General features: G+C 39.0%; 1 protein-coding gene across 1 annotated transcript in view; it reads right to left on the minus strand.

Moving 5' to 3' along the window:
* Ryr3 (ryanodine receptor 3) overlaps positions 1 to 24,449 on the minus strand; it is a 410,215-nt gene that overhangs the window by 315,400 nt on the left and 70,366 nt on the right. The window contains 6 exon segments of the mRNA XM_052181674.1: positions 6,067 to 6,223; positions 8,213 to 8,287; positions 13,895 to 13,988; positions 16,802 to 16,901; positions 17,773 to 17,885; positions 23,702 to 23,780. Of these exon segments, the coding sequence (XP_052037634.1) occupies positions 6,067 to 6,223; positions 8,213 to 8,287; positions 13,895 to 13,988; positions 16,802 to 16,901; positions 17,773 to 17,885; positions 23,702 to 23,780 (618 nt within the window).

Below are 24,449 nucleotides of genomic sequence, written 5' to 3' on the forward strand. Positions count from 1 at the left end.
TTTCATCTTTGGAACACCAGCCTCAGGTCAGCAACCCAACTTCCACTTCATGGATTAAAAAGTACAGCTTCTGAGGTCACCTTTCTGGTCTCCTTTAATTCTCAAAATAATCCTTCGAAATGTACTTCTTTATCCTTATTTTTATAAAAAGACATATCATATGGAGGTTGAACAGCAAATGGCAGCATCAAGGTTCAAATCCAGATTTCTCCCACTTCACAGGCTGTGGTTTTCCTTGACTGCCTCTATTTGGTTCACTTTGAACAACAAAGGCTTGGGAAAACATCCATTAGAGAAGTCTAAATCCTTTGTAGTTTTCAGATTCAAAGTGACTGGGCAGTACATGATGGTGCCTCTAGATATTTGGATCATTTGCTTGTTTTCTCCTTTTTCCTTCCTTTGCTCTACCACCTGTGTCCAACTTTCTGACATGGTGACAGAGAATTGTCATCTACAAAGGCTACCCTTGAGAATCATGCAATTCAATCACAAAATAAGACAAAGACCCAAACCCTTATGATGTTTTAAGCAAGTTCACTTTTTTGTGCATTGAGCCACAATCATAGCTGTTCACTGCCACATGAACTATGGATTGGAAATGCCTGTGTCCTTTTCTTTTCCATCTGATGACTTTATGAAGAAACAGTCAGAGAAAACAGGGTCACTGATAGAACCCAAACTTCACTATGCCCATTGGCCTATGTACTAGGAGCCTAGCTGTCCCTTTGTTTGGAGGTGCTTGCAGGCTGATGAATTAAAGAGCAAATGAAAAGTAGGAGGAGCTGTTGAGGTTTGGTCTTTTAGTATTTATTGTAATGCTAAATATTGGCTCCAAGGATGAGGAAATCCTCACGTGAACCAAGTGATGCTATGTAACATTGACCGCCTCCCCCAAGTTATCCCTGATTGATCAATAAAGACACCTTCAACCAGTAGCTGGGCAAAGAGAGGTAGGTGGGGCTTTAGTTCTCAGGCTTGGGTTCTGAAGCAGAGACTACTAGGAGAGAGAAAGAGAGGAGAGTGAAGAGAGAGGGAAGGATACTTTGGGGTGAGGGATCATAAAACCATGGCCATGAGGGCTGTCTTGTTGGAGTAAGAGTGGTCCAAATAGAACAAAGTTATTTACAGGAAGTAGACAAAAGAGCCACAGAGGGTTGATATCTACCCAGCTCTAATGCTGTCTTTGGCTTATTAAAAATATAAAGGTTTTGTGTCTTTTATCTAGAAACTAAATAATCAAAGGTGGGGTAGAAACGCCCAATTAATATTAATATTTATTACAATACAGAGCAAAAATACAATACTTAATATGCAACAGTTATTTGATCATTGTTTTCCAAATTGCTACTGAGCAAAAATTTCCTCCAAGTGGGAACAATGATAGTTGTCTGCCCCTATACAAATAGGCAAAATGTGAGAGTCTGTCTCCATCATTTCCAGACTGCTTATTGCAAGTATGTATAGAGAGGCCATAGAATACATGGCTACACATAATAAAGCCTGCTTTAATATTACTAATTCAACCTTTCCTGAAAGGAATGCAGTGCTGTAAGCTGACATTGAAGCATGACATCTAAATAGCATTTGCCATGCCAGAGTAAATATTAAATCACATTATCTGACAATCCTTAGGGGATGGCCTTGCAATGTCAAGCCTCAGGAAAATGATGGGAAATCAAATTCATAGAAATTTGACTTAGATGTTCAAAATAAAATGAATCTCCCTCATTGAGTGCATGCAGGAACGAGATGATAGCAAAATGATTACACAAGGAAGACAGACGCTGCTACAAAGATGATGGAGGTTAGACTGAAATGGGTTTCACTGTGGACTCTTAAGAGTACATTTATATAGTCCTTGGCCATTTCCAACTGTATTTTTAACACAGCATCCACTGAGATGCTGGAATACAGAAACATCAAATGGGGGATATGTATGCTTTCCATCAATGGAACTGTCCATTGGAAGCACAAACAGCATTTTTTTTCTCATAAGCTGCACCTGATACTTTTCTAGAAGAGTAAGAACGACCTCACTGGTGGTGATGTGTAGAGACCAAAGAATGATACAGAAAAAGTTTGGGCATGAGAAAAAAATGTTCTAAGACTGATAAACATATAGTATGTTGGTTATAACAAGAATTACAGGAATGTAGTACGAAGCACAATGAAGGGGTAGGCAGATCTAAACGAATCTTTATGACAGACTCCAAATGAAGTCCAAATGGGTTATTAACTACTTTCCAGGCCTAAGTGCAGGTGGGAGTCAAGTCTAGAATTGGACAATGGTAAAGTGGTGTGATATGATGTTATATATTCCAGTTTCAGAATAATATTGGAGTGCTACATTTTAGAGGTAATGACATACACAAGAACCTCTACTTTGATGTGAATAATCTTGTTGAAGTGTGGGTACCTATATCAAGATCATATTCTGTTCTTTATTCTACGTGGTTCATACAGCTTACTCAAAGACCTCAGTTAGACTCACCAGAACTAGGCTTAGGCCACTAACTGCATTTGGAGCTAGGATGTGATCATCTTTGAGCAAGATGTAGTCACGTCCTAGTTTCTTGTTTGTTTGTTTGTTTAGTCAGAGTCTCTTTGTATAGCCCTGGCTGTTCTGGAGCTTATTATACAGAGAAGGCTCACTTCAAACTCCTGTCTCTGACTCCTGAGTGTTGGGGTTAAAGGTATATACCACTATGCTCAGCCCCAGCTGTTTTTCATTTTTATATGACACTATGGCTTGAACCCAGGGCCTTACACATGCTAGGCAAATATGCTACCACTGAACTTTGTCTACAGTCTTTTTTTTCTTTTATTACACAGTCATGTTAAATTCACTAGGCTAGTCTTCAACTTAATCTGCAGCCAAGGTAGGCCTTTAATGTATTGTCCTTCTATCCCAACCTTTTGAGTAGTGAGGATTATATTCCTGTGTCATCATGCCAGCCAGGCTCACACTCTAATCCCTCAGCATACACAACCCCAGGAGCACCTACCTGCCTCCAATCTTGTGCTTGATAAGGATGTTAGGTACTGGCAAGTGTTTATGGTTCCTTGCTGTAGTGATAGCTCTTGCAGACTAATGCAACTTTATTTCAAATGAGAGGATGAGAAGCTTATAATTACAAGTCAAAGAGGCCCAGATCAGTGTCTTTTAACAGCATGTGTCTGAAGCCCAAATACTACTACTCCTGAGGACCTCTTTTTCTATTACCAGACTATCCAATTACAGAAAAGGCCAGGTGAGGTCTCCAATTTCTCCCCAACTCCTTTCTCGCAGAATATGACTCTTGGTCTCTACCTTTTTCTGACGTATCCCAAACTCCTCTGGAAGCATTTAGACCCTGAAATGCTGTCCTCTGTCTGCTCTATTCACTAACATATATAACAGGAAAGAACTAAGTAGTCCATACCCATGTACTATAGAGAGATGGAGAGATTCAATCCCCTGTGTCTTCTGTCCAATGACAAGAAGCTCACCAAAGCATATGGTAGGAAGATCATAGCAACCACCTCCCCAGTTGGGGGCCATGTGGAGGTCCTGGAAAGCCAGGGAACCTTGAGTGCTCTTCTCCCATAGCTATTTCCATAGGGTATGGCAGAGCTGAGTGCTCACCACATGGTCTCTCTCTCTCTCTCTCGCTCTCTCTCTCTCTCTCTCTCTCTCGCTCTCTCTCTCTCTCTCTCTCTCTCTCGTGTGTGTGTGTGCGTGTGTGTAGATTCACAGTCTAAGATTCTGAATGTTCCTCCCACACTACATCTCAAAGGGAGCCCCAATTTCCTGTGGGAACACATCCATATGTGTCCTGCTATGGAGCTGAAGTCCTTTCAATTTTGGTTCTTTTATAATGGAAATGAAGGTAACTGGGCTGAGTACAGATGAATTCAGAGTTATTTAAAACCTATAATACAGGGACTCCAGAAAAAAATGTGAGCATGCTGCCAATTGCACAGGGCAGCCTTTATGTCTAGTTGTGTTAAGCTGCTCATTTCCACAGAACCACAGTGGCTTTTTATACTCCGGGTGCTAGCCTCCTTGTACATGGAGATGGAGGGACTTGGAGAGATAAATGATGGGCTTTGAGACGATGAAATGTATTCAGAGGCCAGAGGTGGTGCCAGCGAGAGGCATGTTATCAAGGTCCTAGGGTGCTCCGAGTCTGTCTAACTTACCTCAGAAACTGTAGCACATTGTGGACCCTTGCTAAGCTAGGAAAGAAGAAATTCAATGGAAGGGTTCTCTGGGAGCAGGATCTTGCCAGCTGCCTGGGAGGTTACCTGATTCCTTTGTGTAAATGGAGCAGCAAGGACTTGCAGTCATTTTTCTAGTCAAGTACATAGACATACAGAAGGATGGGGAAACAGAGGCAGAAAGCGCAGATAGGAAAGAGCCAAGCTGGCCTTCTCAGAAAGGGACTTAATATGTCATCAGCTACCATGCATCCCTTCTCAATCTCTATCTTCTTCCTCCACCGCCCCATCTGCTGATCCCCTCATTCAACATCCCATATCTCAAAGGAGAAAGGGGTTCTGCCCACTGCCACTTATACTTCTCTGTTTTTTTAATCTATTATTTTAGAAAGTTGGAGTGCCATAAACCACTTCCTGGTAGGCAGACTAATTGCCAAATAGCCATAAATATAAAATCCTCAAGTTAGGAATCCTAAGTAAAAAGGACTGATGGTAAAAGGAAAGACATGTATGAATCCACAGAACCAGTGCGCCACCACAGAGGATAAATCCACGTAACCAGTGTGCCTCCATGGAGGGGAGCAATCTGAAGTGCGCTTAGTAAGAAATGGGCATGAAGCCCATGATTATTAAAGATTTATGCTATTTATGTGCATGTGTGCACATCTGTATGTGGGTATGGACATTTTAGTGCAAATGCCCATGGATGTGTGTCCTGGGTAACAATCTCATATCCCTGAAAGAGTAGTATGTGTTTTTAACTGTGGAGTTATCTCTTCAAGCTCTAATCTTGGTTATTTTTTAATGATTTAAATATAGATGTGAAAAAAACCTTAATTTTTATGTGAAAAATAATACCTTTATGCCAAAGTGTTTCTCTGTCTTAAAGGGCAAATCATAGAACCGTGAAGGGGTAGAGGAATTACAGATATCCCATAGAAAAGTCAGCTGTTTCAGACCTCTCTGAGACAGAACCATCAATAACCCTTCACAGAAAACATGTTGAGAACAGAACTCAAAACCTATTTCTGGGAAAATGCAAAGAAGAATGAAACTAGAGATGAAGTTCCCAAAGGAGAGAGTGGGCTGTCTTCTCAGAGGACCAGACGTCCTGATAGCTATGCATACATCTGTGCTGAGCCCTTGTTATGCTCGGATGATCTTTTCAGAACAACTGTAAATGGCGGTGCATCCAACTGTCCATCAGAAGGTAGCTCAGCATGCAATCCTGGCTCCAGCCGCACCCAGCTTTCAGCTAGGCAGAGCCCCAACCTGATTAAACACTAGAAATTTAAAAAGGTAGTTATTTATATGCACATCAGTGACAAGCCTTTTCACTTGGAGTTAACATAAGTACCTGAGGACCCATTCTTGGTGAAAATTTGAGTGGACAGGTCAAAGCTAAGAAATGAGAAAAAGATGAGGATGTGCTTGTAACCCTGTACTACCAATGCTTGGAGGTAATAATGTATCCAGAATTGTGTCTGAATCTTTAATATTTCCTTCATTACTTTAAATAAATATAGTTTGAACCTGATGCCTTCATTGATTTATGGGAGAACAAAGCACACAAACAAGTTGTTAAAAACTATATAGACCATACCAATCAATTATAGTTTCCTTTAGCCTGTGAGTAATGTTGTTTACTCTGATGATCCTGTGTTTTCTAAGAGTCCCTAGTCTCATCTTAGAGATGTTATCCTTCACCCTGGATGATGTTCTTTCAGGAGGCCTTTCTCAAAAGAGAGAAGAACATCATTGTCAGAGGCCAGGCTGGTATTTCACTGTTTCAGTCTCCTTTCTTCTCAGTCAGAGAGCTACCAGGAGGACTCCCGTGACTCTCAGAGTTCATCCATAGTGTCTTACCTTGGATGCTCGGAAGGAGAAGGCTGTGGACTTGGTGTCGGATTTTCCTCGGTCTTGTAGAAGAAGGCCTTGGTCTTCTGTCAGGGCCAGGTAGTGGCCTGTGGTGAGATGCCGGAGTCGGAAAGCCTGGCCCCACCTGATGTTACTACCACTCCAGCTGCCCAAAGCACATGAGAAATTGCAGATATAGAAGTCAGTTCTGGTCAACATTTACATTCTTTCTTAAGCCCCAACTTTATCCACTTTCTTGGGGATATCATCAAGTGTAATTTACTGCCATTTTCCATCTATCTACAATTCAGAAGAGCGCTTCCCTTTGACTCCTCTTAAAGACAAGGGCCTGAGGGCAGGGCAATAGTAAAGTATGACTAGAAGTCCCAATTTTTAACTCATCATTCAGTCTACCAATGCATCTTTATGTAAACCATCCCAAAATGATGGGAAGACATTCTTCTAGAGATACGTGTAGCAGACTAATTTGCTATTGGAAGTCAAACATTTTGTCACCATGAAAATTCATGTCTTTCTGAGAAATGATAAAACAGAGAAAACTACCTATGACCACTGTAGACTCTGACTGCTAGGGAGAGGCAGGTAGTAAGGGATGTGATAGGGGAGCAGATACACTGTTCCACTCAAATGAGTTGAATTCTGTAGAAACAATGTAAAGTAGGATTGAATTATTGAGATAAGGAATTTCAGGTGGAATTGTCTGTCTTTTCATGTCCCTTTTCCAAAAGATTAGCAATCAAAAGAAATTATGGTAGATATTAGGGAAGAAATTATTCATGGGATCACTGGTAACTCAAAATTTATCCTTTAAGTTAGATGACATATATGTGTCAAACTTTACAATCACTTTCACCTATTTAATGTTAATAAACACCTGAAAATAAAAATCATAATACTCTTTATGCTTAGATTTCTTATATAAAGAGTTAGCAACTGCAACTATGTATGTATGTATACATAGAAATATATACTATGTACATATTGAAAGATTCTTTAAGCAAAAGTCTTGAGCTATTTAATAATAGCTCAATTTAATGATTTTAAAAATCAATATTTCTTTTATACAGTATATATAATAACTTTTGATTTTCAATAAAAAAGTGATACACTCCAAATCAACATCTTCAAAAGTTTCTCAATAAACCATTTAAAAGGGCAGAAAAGGAGAGAAAGAGGGGTATAGGAGAGGCTCCAATATTTTCTTGTCATTTCTAGTAGACCATTTTGGGGGGTTATACAACACATTCTATCTCTCTGTCTCTGTCTCTCTGTGTTTCTGTCTCTGTCTCTCTCTGTCTCTCTGTCTCTGTGTCTCTCTGTCTCTCTGTCTGTCTGTCTCTCTCTCTCTCTCTCTGTCTGTCTGCCCCTCCTTCCCTCTCTTCATCTTGATCTTGAATATATGTTTAAAGAAACACTGGGCTGGCTGCTAGGGAGGAAATGGAAAAGAAGCAGGTTGCAATATTTAGTCCCTTCTCTCTCATCTCCAGATGCTTAGCTCTAACCTAACTTACCCATCTTCTCAGCAAATAAAAGAATCCACTCTTAACCAGATGGGCCTTTAGCATTTGGAGTTTAAAGGACGAGTTTCTCAAGCTTTAAAAGCTGTTACTCAAGCTCATGGTTGAAAAATCAGCCTTTGTTCCTTCCACCTACGTACATTACTGTTTGAGATATTCTGACAAATGTTGTTTTCTTCACAACTATTTGAGTTTTGAATTTTATTTTACTAGCTGCCATCATGACTACCTGTCTATCTTTGTTGTTTAAACATAGCTCTTACTGGAGCCAAGACATCTACTGAAGTCTTCCAGAGCAGCAAGGGGAGAGGGGATACTCTGAGGGTTTTCAGTGGTACCTGCAAAGATAGCTCTGATTACCCAGGCTCTTTAAAAGTAGGGGGCAACTAATTTTAGACTCAAAATAAAAAACTGGAAAAATCTTGGGTGTGAGAAAGGGTGTGTGTGCGTGTGTGTGATTCCTTATAATCAAAGCCATAGAAATTCTAGAATTTTGCTCTCAACCATAAACTTTTGAGGGTTCTTCTCAAGACATAGCAAGTGATAAATGTAAGAGAATAGACGATACTGGAAAACCAACCACTCTTGCGAATGGCACCATCTAGACCATGTGTTACCTTATCCGAAGGGGTTCCACTCTCCACAGAGACCTGGCTCTGGTCCCAGCTCCTCCAGCTTCATAGAACACCCTTCTGTAAGCAGAGTTGGGAGATCAGCACCAGTTCCTTACAATTCCTTGCCAGTGAAGGACAATTCCTTGCAGAGGAGGCTCACACTAGCTATCTAACACTCCCAAGTCAGCAAACTCAAAGGGAGGATTGGTTGGTGGACTTTATCTTACTCCTAGGATGAATAAAATCTGCCTAAGGGGAGGGGACACCCCATATGCACTCATAGATCACCAGAAAGAAAGGGGAACAATGTCCTCCATTTCTACATTGTTAAAGTAGCTCAGTCTTATACCATGTTCCTGACAAAAAATGATCTGAGCCTTTTACGTTAGGCTTCTCAATGTAGTTTCCATTTATTATAAATACATTTTTACTTTTGAACACATGTTGGACAGTGTGAATCCCATCATTGTTTTAGGAAGCCTGGAACAAAGTTGTGTCTGCAGTTGCCATAGTTTTCATGGTTCCATTATTGCATGGTTCTTCCTTCCCAGCTTGAGAACTCTCTTTTTTAATACCCTTTTTGTTTTGGATTAATTTTAGATTTGTGAAGCAATTTCACAGACAATCCACAGTGTACAGTGTCACTTGGTTTCCCTCACATTGTCACCTTAAATCATCAAGATAGGTTTGCCTAAACTGAAACGCCAATGTTTGGTAACCAGTGTACTCAAACTCAACATTTCATGTATATTTTAGCAGAAGTCTGTGATAGTTACTCTTCTATTACAGGTCCTGACACAGAGTGCCACAGTGGTCCTTAGGTTTTTCCTTTCTACTTGACCTCCTAAGTTCCCCATATCTCCCTTGTTCTCTTACAACTCAGAATTTTGAGTAATACAGTATTGTTGATACTTTTCTAATTATTGTTGAAGTCTCAATCTTTGGATCTGTACAATGGGAACCAACCTACTTAGATTACCAGTTATGTGAATTAAATTGTTATACTTTTATTGATCAACTACAAGTGATGTGTGCATGCATGTGTACATTTCTGTGTGATTAAATAAACTGTGTATGCAGAAAGGTCAGAGGAAGATGTTGGATATCATGTTCTTGAGACTTTTCCAGACCAATCATATAACTACATTTGAATTCACCAGCCTTACATCCCACCTCTGTCACAGTGTGTCTGTATACAAAAAATGAACTATTCACAACTTCAGAAGAATTTGGACCTAGATTTTAGAAAAAAAAGTCTATAGTGATGAAAAGGAAATAGATACCCATCCCTTATGTTGACGTAGTCTGAATTAGTTCAAAAGATACATATAAAAGGGAAAGATACCTGTTTTGGATCTGTTAGTATTATGAACTAGAAAAGATCTGTCAGTTCTCTGTGGTTCAACTCCCTTCCCTGTAAAACAGGTCTAATAAGAATAGTTAAATCATGGGATGTAAAGACTCAAGGTATTTTAAGAAGAAAGTTTAAAACAAATGTTCATAGATATATAAAGAACTATAAAATACAGATTTATCCAATTTTTTAAATACAGATAATCTGTAAGCATGTATAGAATAACACATTAAGAGCACATAGATGCAATCAAATATTATATTAAGCATGGTTACATCATTTTGGAGGGATTATAGAGAACATTTCTAAGCCTTGTTTTAAATGTATACACTACTAGGAAATATTTAGCAAAGAAAATTTTACATTCTTTTATAGCTTTAACTCCTAGGTGTTTCTGTACCTGGCCAAAAATGGAAATGCTACTTTACCTACATTGCTATTCATACATACTGACTGAGATTTTCGCTGGGCCATCTTTGCCTTTAGTAAAGGCTAACAGAAAGGTAGCGATATAGTGGCCCACCTTGGGTCTCATGCAGTTCAGTCCTAGAGCTAGCATCAGAAGACTCTCTAAGTCCAAGTTCTGAAGTATTCTTAAATGCCCATTAAACCTAACTGAGACATTCTAGCAGCTTGATCTGTTTAATCTCACAAGGTTACCATGGTTGAAACATGTTCCTGTTCTCTTAAACAACAGCAATAAGAGGAGCAGAGTGGGTGGAAGGGTGAGCTGCTTCTGAAAGCCTGGCTGGCATCTTAGTTCTGGCTCCAACAGGTTGAGTGACTTAGCTCAGGTTGTTTGATAAGCCAAGGCAGAGCCAAGCATCTGAGTTCAGAATGTGAGATCGTGGCCCTGAGTTTTCATTCCTAGGGAATATTTCCATCAACCCTGCCTACTCCCAAGGTTCAGAGGAAAGGAAATCCATTTCATCTGGGAAGTTAGTATTTTAGTAGTTCCTAGAATTTCTTAGCATGGTCTCTATTGCCTGTTCTTTTTTCCTGATTTCAATGTTTTTGATGATTCTGACTAGTGGACGATTTTTTTTTTGATAACGAATACTAATGAAGAGGTTTACTGCTCATAGTGCCTAGATAGAAAGCAATACCGAGGCATCATGTCATCCTGCTTTCATTGAGAACGCCAGAATTTAGGCTCTAAAGTCCCCAACAGTTGCTTTCTTACCCAATCTCAGTCCCTCATGCTGCCATGCATAGGAAAGAGACAAGTGTCTTGTCATCTTCTTTGTTAACAGCTTGAGTTAAGTTCCCAGCTCGAGAACACTTTTCGTTTTGGATTAATTTTAGATCAGATCCTATGGAGTACATGTCCAGATCCAGGTGCCTCTTGCTGTTGCTTTTATCTCTCCCCTTGTTCCACTGAACTTATTTTGGAACCTGACCACCATTTCCCTCATTCTCCCAACGATGCTTTTCAAATACTTCTTTACTTTCCCCTTTACACAGGACCTTGTTAGAGCACTTAACAGGAATTACTGTCAAAGCACGAGCCATCTTCATACAGCATAGTTTCAGACCAGGCTATTTTTATTGTGGCTGTAGTTTCAGTAATAGAGATGAAGGCAATGCATGTGATAACCACTTTATGTCTTCCAAATTCCTGTCCTCAAAAGTAGAACAGGATAGAACAGGAGGGAAAAGCTGATAAAGATGTACTATGTTTCATTTAGATGTAGATAGCCACCATACACTATTATAAGCTTCATTTTTTTAGCTATCTGAAAGCATTCCACGTAATATAGCACAGTAAGATATAAAAAAACTGCTGTTTTTATATCTTAAAAACTGCTTTTTATAACAGTAAGCCAGGTATTTAATCATAGAGCTAAGAGGAAGGGGCAGGTGGATATCTGAGTTCAAAGCCACATAGTGATTCCTAGGCAAAACAGATTATACAGTAAAACTCATTCTCAAAAAAAAAAAAAAAAAAGAAAGAAAGAAAGAAAGAAAGAAAAGAAAGAGAGAGAGAGAGAGAAAGAGAGAGAAAGAACAAAATCCCACCCTACTAAAATCAAATAAAAACAAAACAAAGATTAAATTTAAAAAATCCAGCAACTGAATAAGTCCACATGGCAATATTTAGCTAGTGATCCTTAATTCTAAGGGAAATCAGGTTGACTGAACTTTCTTCACCATGTAGACACCACTGTCAGCCATTGTTTTAGTCAGAGTTTCTATTCCTGCACAAAACATCATGAAAAAGAAGCAAGTTTGGGAGGAAAGGTTTTATTCAGCTTACACTTCCACATTGCTGTTCATCACTAAAGGAAGTCAGGACTGAAACTTAAGCAACTTAGGATACAGGAGCTGATCCGTATCCTAACATCATGGAGGGATGTTACTTAATGGCTTGCTTCCCCTGGCTTGTTCAGCCTGCTCTTACAGAATGGAAGACTACCAAGCCAGGGATGGCACCACCCAGAATGGGCTGGGCCCTCCCCACTTGATCACTAATTGAAAAATGCCTTATAGCTGGATCTCATGGAGGCATTTCCTTGACTGAAGCTCTTTTCTCAGTGATATCTCCAGCCTGTGTCAAGTTGACACACAAAACCAGGAAGTACAGCCACTAAGGTGGTACAGAATAAATCACTCACAACACTTATATAAGTCTAGTTTCAGTGTGCTCTGGATTCTGTTCTATCTTACATCTGGGTTATTTTCAGGGAACATAGCAAGTAGGAAGAGAGTCACATTGTAAGGGACTCAAGTCACCACTGGACAGTTTCTAAGATACACAGACATACAGTCAATGGTGCTGTGTCTGGGTCCTTCAGCACTCAGAACAAGGGGTGAGCACCAAGAGCAAGTCAGCAAACTCCAGCTCTCTAGGTTTCCGTCGGGAACAAGCCAGGATGCCACCACTGGCAGAAGTCAATCAACATGATCTCTGAAGTGCCAGGATTTGTCTCTTATGTCACCAGTTAAGTAAAATTAATGTAGTTGAGAAGGATCTTGTAAGCATGACAACAAGATAAGATACTTCAGTCGCCAGATTGGACCAATTACTGTCAAAATTAAGTTGAATTTAGATAAGAGGTTTGATTTTTACTTAATATATCAGACTTGTACAGTCACAAGGCAGAAAATTTTAGGTACTCTTCCTTTGAAGGAAAATAAAATAGTAATAAATCTTGAGTACATATTTACTATGTAAATTAATATCTCCCATTTAATAAAATTCTGAATCTTTTAAAAACATTTTATTGAAGAAAACTCATATGATATATTTGATATCATTTCCCCTACTCCATCTCTCCTCAGGTCTTCTCTGCTTCCCTACCCATACAGCTTCATGTTCTCACGCCAAATTTCTATCTTAAAACAACAACAACAACACCACACACACACACACACACACACACACACCACACACACACACACACACACAGTTAGTCTTCCTTACTACTATTAGTACATTGATTATTAAAGGAGAACAGCAATAAAATGAGGCCAAATGACATAGTGCTATACCCATCTAGTAGATGGCCCCTCAAGGTTCAGTGGCCTGTACAGACAGGAAGCAGAAAGAGTATAAGAGCCAAAGGTTCTGGATAACTTTAAGGAAATAGTGTCTTCTATATACAACAGGGTGTATATAGAATGACTTGCTCTTGGTTTTCACCCCTTGTTCTGAGTGCTGAAGGACCCAGACACAGCACCATTGAATGTATGTCTGTGTATCTTAGAAACTGTCCAGTGGTGACTTGAGTCCCTTACAATGTGACTCTCTTCCTACTTGCTATGTTCCCTGAAAATTTTGAATCTTTAACAAGAGCCCATTAAACAATCACCTTTGGACTAAAGATAGTTCACCTCTATACTACCTCTAACTATAGTCCTTGGGATAGCTCACTGCTAAGTCTATCTTCTGTTGGATTCTGATGCTTCGTTTCTCCCATATGAGTTGGTATCAAGAAAAATGAAAGCTACAATTCCATCTTAATTACTTAGTCCACTAAATGGGATGAATAGAAATAAGCTGCCTTTCAAGGACCAGCAATAACTTTTGTAAATACACAGCCTCTCTAGAATTGCTGATTTCTCTCACCAATGTGGATGATTCAGACACAGGAGCAATGAAAGGCAATTCATGGCTTGAGATGCATCGTAGCATTGTTTGCTTAGATTGAAGGTAAACAGTTATTTATTTATTTATATTTTGGATTTAACAAACTGGAGTTTTGGCTAGAAGAAGGTCAGTCCAAGTGAGAAAGACCTACATAAACCACATGTGGCCAAATAAAATGCAAACTCTTTAATACAAGTTACTAGAGAGTAGAGACAGCCCAGACAGAAGGATAGTGGCTTACCTGTGCTGAGAATCATTCTGATCTGTAGATGGTATCGTCAAACATTCATCGTGACCGTGGAAAAGACGAACTACGTGGCCACCGAGTAGGTATCCTATGAAAAAATGGTATACCACCAGAACTTGTCAAAAACTTAAGGAGAACACTGTACTCAATAAGGGTAAATTCATGTAGGTCATAGCTGGTTTTACAAAACAGTGAGAGAGGTACACTTGGGAGAGCATAGAATCCATGAATTCGGACCTCAGTGGAAAAGAATTCTAACTCTTGCAATTAATTTATTGAGAAATAAAGGCCAAGCATCAAGTGGAAGGTGAAAGCAGTATATCAACTGTTATCACTAACAAAGCAAAACAAAACAAAAGGAAAATTATTGTTAGAAAGAAAAGGATTTTCCAGTTTTGTAAGAAGCTAATAACTCAATACTAAATCACCAGATATTACAATCTTAGTGCATACACTTTGTGGCAAAATCCAAATTAAATTATGGTCATGGGATAGAAATTAGTCAGAAAAGGGTGGCAATCTGTTTTTAAGTGTTATCTAGGAAAAGGAAATAATATGCTCTTGAGATATTTTAGGAGAAGGTAGTTTTCAATTCTAGTTAACAAATACAGATCATATTTGATGGTGCATCTATTTCCCCAGGTAGGGAGCAGAGTGACTCCAGCAGGTCTGAATTGTACGTGTGCACTTAATGCTATCAACGAGCACTTAGATTTCAGCAAAACAGAGTCTCAATAGTTCAGACCCTGAAAAGAAACAATGAACTTCAAGGGCATGATGACCTATTAGTCTTCAAATGAATCCCAGGCATTAATTCCAGGAGCATATTAGGCCCGGCTAATCTAGTTCTGCACAAAGAAATTGGATTTGTTATTCTCCTGAATTAAAAATTCTCTAGGCTAGTCCATTCTCAAGAGACATGTGGACTTCATATGTTCAATGTCTGTATTAGGAGTTTTTCTTTTTAAATTATGTGATTAGATCACTTGGTGGGGGTAGCCTGTCTCCAACTATTTTGGGTACAGGATTAAAACATTAACAAGAAATCATGCCAGAGGGGAAAATGGTGTTATCAGAGCATATTGTACAGAGATGGTTGGAGTTGTCTTAGCACTTTCTTTCAATGGAGGCATGAAGAGATTAGCTTAAACTTCCTTCAAATATTCACAAGTATTTTTCCAATTGCTAATTAAACTAATATGTACAGTTGCATTTTTTGCATTTAAATAATTCACGACATACTGAAGGGAATCCCTAGTAGCCAATTTACATAGGAAATTAAAAACCTCAGCCATCAAGCCCTTGATTAAACTCTTTATCCTCTCTTGATGGTGAGACTATCGCCGCTAAGCACCCATCATGAATAATCTGTGGGCTTTTCCAATCAATCTCCTCCTCCTCTGAGAAACCGCCAAGTGCTGTGTATTACAGCATTATTTTTTTAAGCTGAAATCTATGCGAGTGTGGATCACAGTCACACAGACAGCATCAAGTGAAGGGCCACTAATATCCACGAGGGCAGGATTGCGGATGCTGAAAGGCCATTCTCTACCCCCAGATGACTAAGCTGATGAGCTCTTCAGATTTCATCCACACAAGGGCCCTCAGCGCTTCTGTGAGAACACTCCTTAATTTATCTCTACAAGCTCTCTGTTGGGACTGAGGTAATTTTATTTCTGTGGTGAAGATGAAACATTTAACATCAAGATGGACCTGAAACTTTCCAGATTTAAGATAGGGAGTCTGATTCCTGATAGGAGGGAAAGACTGACAGTAACTTTACAAAGGCATGTTAATGTTTGTATGTATGTACACATGTGTCTGTGTGTGTGTGTGTGTGTGTGTGAGAGAGAGAGAGAGAGAGAGAGAGAGAGAGAGAGAGAGAGAGAGAGAGCGCAGACAGAGAAAGAGAAAGGAAAGAGAGAATAAGAAGAGAGACAGGAAAGACAGGGGGATGGAGGAAAGAGGAAAGGAGAGACAGGGGGATAGAACCCTGACTTTTAAAAGCTTCTCATAGTGTACCAACAAGCAAGATTTGTCATGTTCAAACTCTGTAGCGTGACTGTGATGCCTTCTGAAAGGAGGCTCTCACTTTGACAACTCTCATTTTCCCATTTTCAAACATTACAATGCAGAAGGGTTTCCCCAGATTGAAACTATGAGGCTTAGGAAGAAAACTAGGGTTGAAGCTATGATGAGGCAACTTTTACAAATCCAGGTCTTTCTGTAAAGAGCTAGAATGGATTGCAAGAACCCTCGGGTCACTGGCATCCTATTCATCTGCCCAGCTGTGGAATTCCCTCTGAGTGAGGCAGGGCCAGGATATTCATTCCATAACCTGTAAAGTGCATTGACTTTGCCTGTCTCAGAGTAACTGGGTATGAAAATGAAGTTAAATGATCTTATTTCCATAGGAACAATTAATAGTGAGAAGTTTTCATGTATTATTATAAGGGGTGTTCCACATTGGTAAGTAACAACCAGAGACTAATTTTATACTCCTTATGAAGGAAGTTCCTTTCTATTATGGAGAGAGGCATAGAGTAGGGTTGGAATCTAAGCCATTTCATCTTTCCAGCAAATGATCTCTTTCAAGATAGAAGTTTCTAGGCCAGCTTACTTACTGAAAGTAAGCATGAATAAAAAAAATAAATAAAAAATACTTACCAATAGTAAACAAATTCTGTGTGCTTTTAGTGATAAACTAACAACAGGTACCAAAGAATGAAATCAAGGGCAATGATACCCATGGGGAGTAGCGATAGAAAATAATCTATACTGACATGAAATACAGAAATAAAACCATGCTGCACGTGGGTGTTGAGGGACAGCAGAAACTGTTCACAAACACAGTGCAGAGGGAGCGGCAGGCGGAGGTCTGACGGTAGTACAAAGGCCTACCTTCCTCGATGCTACTTCCTGAGCACGTAGGATGTACGTTCCACAGTGTTTGCATAAAGGAGGCATCCACTTGGGTGCTACCATTTGATATCGAGAGATGCTGCAGTGGGAAAAGAAGCAAAACCTCCTTTTAACAGGTAGTCCATTCCTATCGGAGCTTCCCACCAGAAAGTCAAGCATTAAGTTAAACAGCCTCCCTTCCCCATGACTCCTTCTACATATGTGTGGGACCTTTCTTCGCCCAATCTTGAAGCAGTTTCATAGGTGGCACTTTATTCCAGGAAGAACTATGCAGCCACAGAGGTGACTGACAAGTGTTAACCTTGTCACTTCAGATGCATCCCCGACTCTGCACAATTTTAAAATGTCTACTTCTTGTAGGATAATAAATAAATAAATAAATAAAAACACCCCTCACAAATAGGAATAAAATTACTTCAACATTTGGAGACAGCAAGGCGAAAGTGACTGGCAGGACTGGCCCTATGAGAATCTGCTGAGAAACTCAACACTTATGTTTGGCATTTCTCTATCTTCAGGCATCCCTACCCTGAGTGGAGCTTCACGGAGGACTGACATCTCTCCTTAGATGAAAGACCTCACGTCTCTGTCAGTCTCTGTAATAACCCAGGCACTAACATTTTTACAGCCCCTGTTCTCTGTCAGGCTTATTTTCCTGCATCCCTTTTTGCTGGCTTGTTTTCAACTTGGAAAAAACCACACAATGTGATAAATTCATAGTAATGTGACTTAATTCTTCTTAATTATTTGCTTAAATCTTCTTAAGCATTTGCTGGATCTAACACAATAATCTAAAAGGAAAGCTAACAGTTAAATTCCAGGCACTAGGATTGCCTCACAGGGGAGAGATACCTTGTCCTACCCAGCCTGCAGTGCCTCTGTTTCCCCCGTCCACCCATTACTATAGGGACATTCTAAAAGAAAAGATGCTGCTGTCAAGTGGTACTTACAAGGTATCTTTCGGAGGACACACTGACGAGGATAAGGTCATCTCCGATTCGTACTTTCTCTCCTTCAGACCTTTGTTTGGAAGCAGGATGTATGGTCCACCAACAGGCTTCTCCTACGTGAATGCTTCATGAGTTAGCATCTGTGTCCTACAAAGCAGCGATCCTAATTCTGTCCCACACTCCCTCCAATGATCTCTCCCTCTGCCTATCTCTTTCTGCTTCAATTACCATTTACCTATAACCAACCCTGTTGTCTAATGTGTGCCCTTGACTATATTTTTCACTTCAAAGACAGAAAGACAAAATTTGGGTAAACTATTGGAGACCTGTCAGAAGTCTGAATATTTATTATCTGAATGGATATAAGATATGATATCTTCACAATCACTTCTACATCTTTTTTAATTAATTGATTTCAGAGTATATTTTGGTGGTACATGTGCAGACAAGAAGATCAGAAGTTCAAGTTTGTCTTTGGCTCAATGAGTATGAGGCTACCCTGGGCTATATTAAAGGATCTCAATCCTTGTCCCCATAGAAAGGGGGCCTCAAGGACCCTATTTCAGTCATACATTGAACCTTTAAACAATTTTATCATTCTTCCTCACCTTTTATGAAATGCACTGAAATAATAGTAAATAGAGTTTTTGTTCGTTTCTTAAGGCCCAAACCTATAAGATCTAACACAACTTAAAACATATGAAAACATGTGTACCAAGGAAGAAAAACTGTTATTGAAAAAAATTACAATTTTAACTAAGACAGTGGAGAAGAAGCCACTGACTTAAAAAGCACACCCTGCTATGAATAGATCCAGCAGGAAAACCACTTCAGCTGAAGATAAAGATGGCTTGTCAACAGGAAGAATGGCTAAAAAAAGGTTTTAAGGACATTTAAGCCCCCAGATTCCCTCTTCATCCCACACAAGCAGTTGCCTCTTCTTCCTCCAGGGTACAGAAGAATTGTGGAGTTGCAAACCAACAAGAGTCTGGTCTTAGAAATACCATAAGACACGGCCACATTAGAAAGTGGAGGCATTCTGAGAACACACAGCTACAGATAGAACGGATAGAAACTCCCCAGCTTCTCTCCCTCTGCCCTTCAGCTTCCAAAACACCAGTTGCAAAAGCTGAATGGTTTTTACAAGTCCTCAGATTTAAGGATTGATTTTTAGGGAGGCCAATGTATCTAAGGTTAAGATGCCAGGGTTTGAGATTTCCTCTTAAATGCCCAGGGTTCTGAAATACAAACCCAGAGTGAGGTCTAACATGTGCCAAGCTACATCCCAGCTTTCTGTCTGTTTTTATGACTTTGGCCTAAAAATGAGCAAAGACAAAAGATTACATAGAATTTGAAGAAAGCTCTAACATTGGCATAAACAAATAAAAATGGTAGGGTGGCCTGAAAGGGAAAAAAAAGATTATATGAAAACAAAAGCTTTAAATAATTTTAGAACTAACAATCTCAAAAAGAAAGAAAATGTTATACTTGGAAAGTATCTTGAAGAATTCCTTGAGAGAGTAAAAAATTTCTCTCAAGAGAAAAATGATAAGTATACACAGTTGAAAAGTCTCCCAAAAGGAACACACACACACACACACACACACACGTGAGTAGAAATAGGAAGAAAACTAGAGTTGGGCATGATGGCACACACCCTTAATCCCAGCACTCAGGACGCATCAGCAGGCAGACCACGGAGTTTGAGACCACTCTGGTCTATATAGAGCATTTCAGGATGATACAGTAAGACTTTGTCTTTAAAAAAAGAAGAGAATTATGATTTGAAAGGGAGTGAGCAGAGGAGAGGAAGAGTTAGGAGAAGCCAGTGAGGGCTCTGGTGGAGGAAAGGGGAGAGGAAAATGATGCAATTATATTTTAATCAAAATAAAAATCTAAAAAAAAAAAAATCCTAAAATCTATTCTAGAAAGACTTCCAGAAAACAATAATAGAATTAACAGAGAAATCATATTTCCAAAACTTCCCAAGTGCTGAACAAGCATCTGCAAATGGCAAAGGTCCCCAGAGTTCCTTGCATAGGTAAGCCTCCATCCTACACTGCATCCTCCTGAGACTGCACAACAGAAAGAGTCCACAAGACACACCCTGGAATTTCAGACATTAGAGACAGAAACAAGAGATTCTAGAAAAGAAAATCCATCACTCACAGCGCATCAGGAATCAGAATATGCTTGTCTCAACAGCCAGAATACAAGTTAAAAGCAAGCCACCAGGAAGCCGAGAAAAAATACTTATAATACGGAATTAAGCTAAATTATGAATTACTTATGAAGCTAGGGTGAATAAAACTTCAGATGATTTGCTACCTACAGGCATCTTTTTCTGTGAAAGCTAGTGTGTGGTGTGTTTCACCAAAATGCAACAGTTAGTAGTTCCTGGTGTAGTGGAGGAGACTTAGAATCTAGAAGAGGCAAAACAAGCTCCTGAGTGATGATGGATGTCTCTAAGAATATTAAGAGTTAATGTGACTGAACCTAATAATTTAGGGACATTTTTGGTCAATGGGAAAACTTAGATGTGAATCCACGGTATAGTCACAGAAGACAAACGAATTAAGACAAAGCCTTAAAGCAATAAGACAAACTTGATGGTAGTACATATGTAGGTTACTTACAAATATGTGACAGTAGTTATATCAATGTAGTTATTGCTTTGGTTTTTGTGTTAAAATAGATATGAACATACTAAAAATGTAAGGAAGAAGGATGGTGAAGAGTACAAGGTAAGAATAAAGCTTTATCAAAACACGAATAGATGAACCTAATCTAGAAAGAATAATCAAATGGCAGTATATACATATTTTTCATAAACAACAGCAAGTGATACTAATGAAGCTGAACACAGACACCTGAGGCAGGGACCTAGAAGCAAGAGCAGATATTTTTAATAAACATCAGAGTACCATTTATCTTTTAAAATTTAATTATGTGTAGATATTTGATTAAATTTAAAACTGTATTATAAAAATATGACTTTCACATTAAGAGTGAAAGGTTATGAGCCTATTCCTCATGGCCCCTGGGGTCCAGGATAGGGCATCCAGCATGAGGAGAACCCTGAATGGACATTCACAAATGGAGCTGTTCCTTCAACTCCTAATGGGGACCCATCAGTCACTGGCTCCGAAATGCATGGCAGCACTGGCAGAATGTGTATGATGTCATTTTAACAACCATTTCTTTAAAATCTGAATTCCAAATGTATACCTAACTACTGAAATCAAAGCAAACCTCAAAAGCATGAAGAACTGAGCAACCAAACTAAGGAATACAGTGATTATTCAGTCTGTTAAGCCCAAGAATTTACCAATGTGTAGGTTAAAAAAAATCATATTGTTGATAAAACATTCATCCCCTAACTTATTTCTTCACATGTTCTCCTTGACATCCAACACAGCTAAGGATCATCCTGCTTCTTCATACCTCCAGAGATGTCCTGTGCTAAAGAACATTTGTAGGATTGCTTGCTAAAGAACTAGAATTTTTCTCTGGCAGATTCCATGTGACCCCTCTTCATAATAGGTCTCATCCCATAAAATCCCAATCGTTAATGGTGGAAGCCAGTGTACTCTCCAGACTCAAAGAGCATATGACTGCAATAGATCAAGGGTGAACAAAAACTGAAGTACTTCAGGAAATAAATTTGCATGAAGATACAACCAGTCAACCTTTTCCTATGTATCCACACATGTCAGCTTCCGAGCAGTCTGTTAGAACCTGGCCTGGCTCATATATCTACTAGGTCTGCTGTTACCAAAGTTCCTACAAATTGTTTCCAGGAACTCAGAAAGCAACTTCTGAAATGAGTAATAGAATCTACCTTCATTTCTTTTCATTAGAGGCTGTAATAGTAAATTAACTACATTTCCTGAACTCTTTACTAGAATTTGGTATTTTCCATCCCTTTCCAGCTTTCAAAAAATATAACACCATTTTGCTGCTTTATAAATAGAAGGACTATATATGAGTTTTCTGATTGCATGCTCCAAGATTGGCATCTGGCTTATACAGAGAGGCCAACTTACATTCATACTGTGACATTTCACTCAATTTGTAATTTTTAGCAAAGATTGACAACATTTTAGAGGAAATTATTCTTGAAGAAAAACACATAAGCTGAAAACAAAGAAACCCCAAATCTAATTCACACATGATTTTATTTTAGGGGAGAAAAGGTCACGACAGTCAGAGATAAGCCCCAATTTTTTCTGTGAACAAAGGGAGAGGGCACCTCTGTGCAAACCACAGAACCAGTGGGGGCACATACAGGATTCTACATGGTTTCTGATCATCATGAAATCAGATATCTGAATTCTTAATTGATAAAGGAGGCTCATTTTAGAATAATAGCATAAACTTTTGTCTTTCTTTGGAGGCATAACATTGGAACTGCTGTCCTGTTAGTGGGAAATGCCATAATGTTAGAGACTATATTCCAACACAATTTCTGTAGTTCCTGAAGTGATTTTACTTCCCTGGTCTCTCTTTCCACAGTCTGGTTAATTCTGAAGCCCTAACTGTAGTCTGATTCTATTCAGTATCCTGCCAGTAAATCCTTCAAATCACTTTCTGTTTCCTGCAACCACACCTCCTAATTGGTAATACTGCAGCCTCTACCCAGAGCAGAAATTCTATATGCAATGCCCTTGACTGATGGTACAATTGTCCATATATGTTTGCAGCCACAGAGAACATTCTATGTCTTCTAGCTAGCTGTTCCTCTGCTGGTTAATTGCAGATATTACAAAGTATTTTCCTTCACTGAAGTGAAATATGTCTTGTTTCAACTTCTGCTTCCCTGTTGGTCTTCAGAATAGTCCCCAGGAAGCTGGTATTTTCTTGGTAATGTAACTAAAGATAGTTTTTCTGGGCATCTGGCCTTCATTTCTGGATTCTAGAGAGTGAGTTGGTATCAGTTTGGCCACTACCTTACTTGGTATCCACTTCTAAAAGGAATTTGCTATGTAGCTTAGACTGGTCTTAATCCTACTTGGTAGCCTGACCTTGAACTCATGATTCTCTTCTCAGCCTCCAGGATAACACTGTTTGGCTGACTACATACATACATACATACATACATACATACATACATAAATACATACATATATATAATTACTTTATTCACATACATATGTATGTGCAGAAGAGGAGAGTTATCCATTGTATTTGATACTTTGTAGAAGACAAATGACATTGGATTATTCATTGTGAAATCTAAGAAAAAAATCTCTCTCTTGAACTAATTCTATCACAAAAGTTTTAAGTTTAGATCAAGTATGCTGACATTTCGTCATCGCTTTTTTCAATTATTTGGCAATTGGGCTTTTGGGTTGTTGATATATTTCTTTTTCTGGCAAAACAAAACAAAACAAAACAAAACAACCATTTCTTCCCTTACAGAGTTAGGTTTATATGTGGTATTTTAAGCGATACCCTAAGGAAACTTATAGAAAATATACAGTTAGTATGCTGGAGCTGCACCGGAGGACAATGGCGAGGCTAGTGGCATCCCTGACGTGATTTGGGAATGGAATGTTTGCAGAGTACAAAGGTTCCAGCTTTCTACACTAGACACATGTCACTATTATGAGGTCATGTTATTTGTTGCCTTAGCAGTTACTTAGTACCTTTGGTTCCCAAGAACTAAACTGTCTATTTATAGCCGTAATCCATTAGAGTCGTTTCGTCTCTCAGGCTGCAACCCCCCAGCATCCCCGGCCGAGGACCCGTGCTTTCATCCTCCACACAGCCTCCCGTGACTCAGCCTCAGAGGTTTTTAAATCAGTTTTTAAATTTATCTTTTTGACCTTGCTGATGTATAATTCCAACTGAGTACCATATTCAGCATCTTTCTCAAAAGTCCTTATCATAAGACCCCACCAGACCAAAGCTGGGAATGACACCTTACCTGTGGCATGTTCCCGCAGTCCTACATCAAAGGCAAGTTTATCTGTCTGTGATCTTGATGTGGTCAAGCACGTCAGATACTGTGGAGCAAGAGTACATGGTAGGAGTCATACCCTCTCACCAGTTCCTGGTACTACCACTAGTTAACTTCCCATTAATTGGGGAAAAAAAAAGGCTCAGTCTTCTCCCACATTGGAAAGTTAATTGATATTACCCCTTTAGAAAATCTTTTTTGCTTTAAATCTAAAATCTCAAAGGCATTCTTATCTGATGATTTAGTAGTTTCTAGGACTATAGAGTAAAATTGAAATATTCAATAAGTTTTAGTTCAAAGGTATTCCGAGAAACTTTTAACTTGAACTGGAAAACAATATAAATGGACCACTAATGACCAGCAGTAAAGCAGCAGATAGATCAGTGATGGTTCTCCTGCTTTATGGACTATGGTGTCATTCCATTAAGAGTACTGATAAAGAATGTGGAGACAGAAAATATTTATAAGATGTTGAGCCAAGAAGTCACATAAAATAGCAATTTGCATAATCAACACATACTTAAAACTTTAATGTATAACACATGATTAAAACAAATTACACTGAAAAAAATCATAAAAAATTGTGCTTGAATAAGTAAAGTGGGCGGGAGAAGCTGGGAAATCAGATAATCCCCTCAATTCTTCAAATTTAATATTTTCTGAGAACTTCATACATGAGTACTGCATTTATTTCATTCCTGCCCCTCTGCCTCCA

This window comes from Apodemus sylvaticus, chromosome 5 (genome assembly GCF_947179515.1).
Source record: "Apodemus sylvaticus chromosome 5, mApoSyl1.1, whole genome shotgun sequence".
In the NCBI taxonomy this organism is placed as follows: Eukaryota; Metazoa; Chordata; class Mammalia; order Rodentia; family Muridae; genus Apodemus; species Apodemus sylvaticus.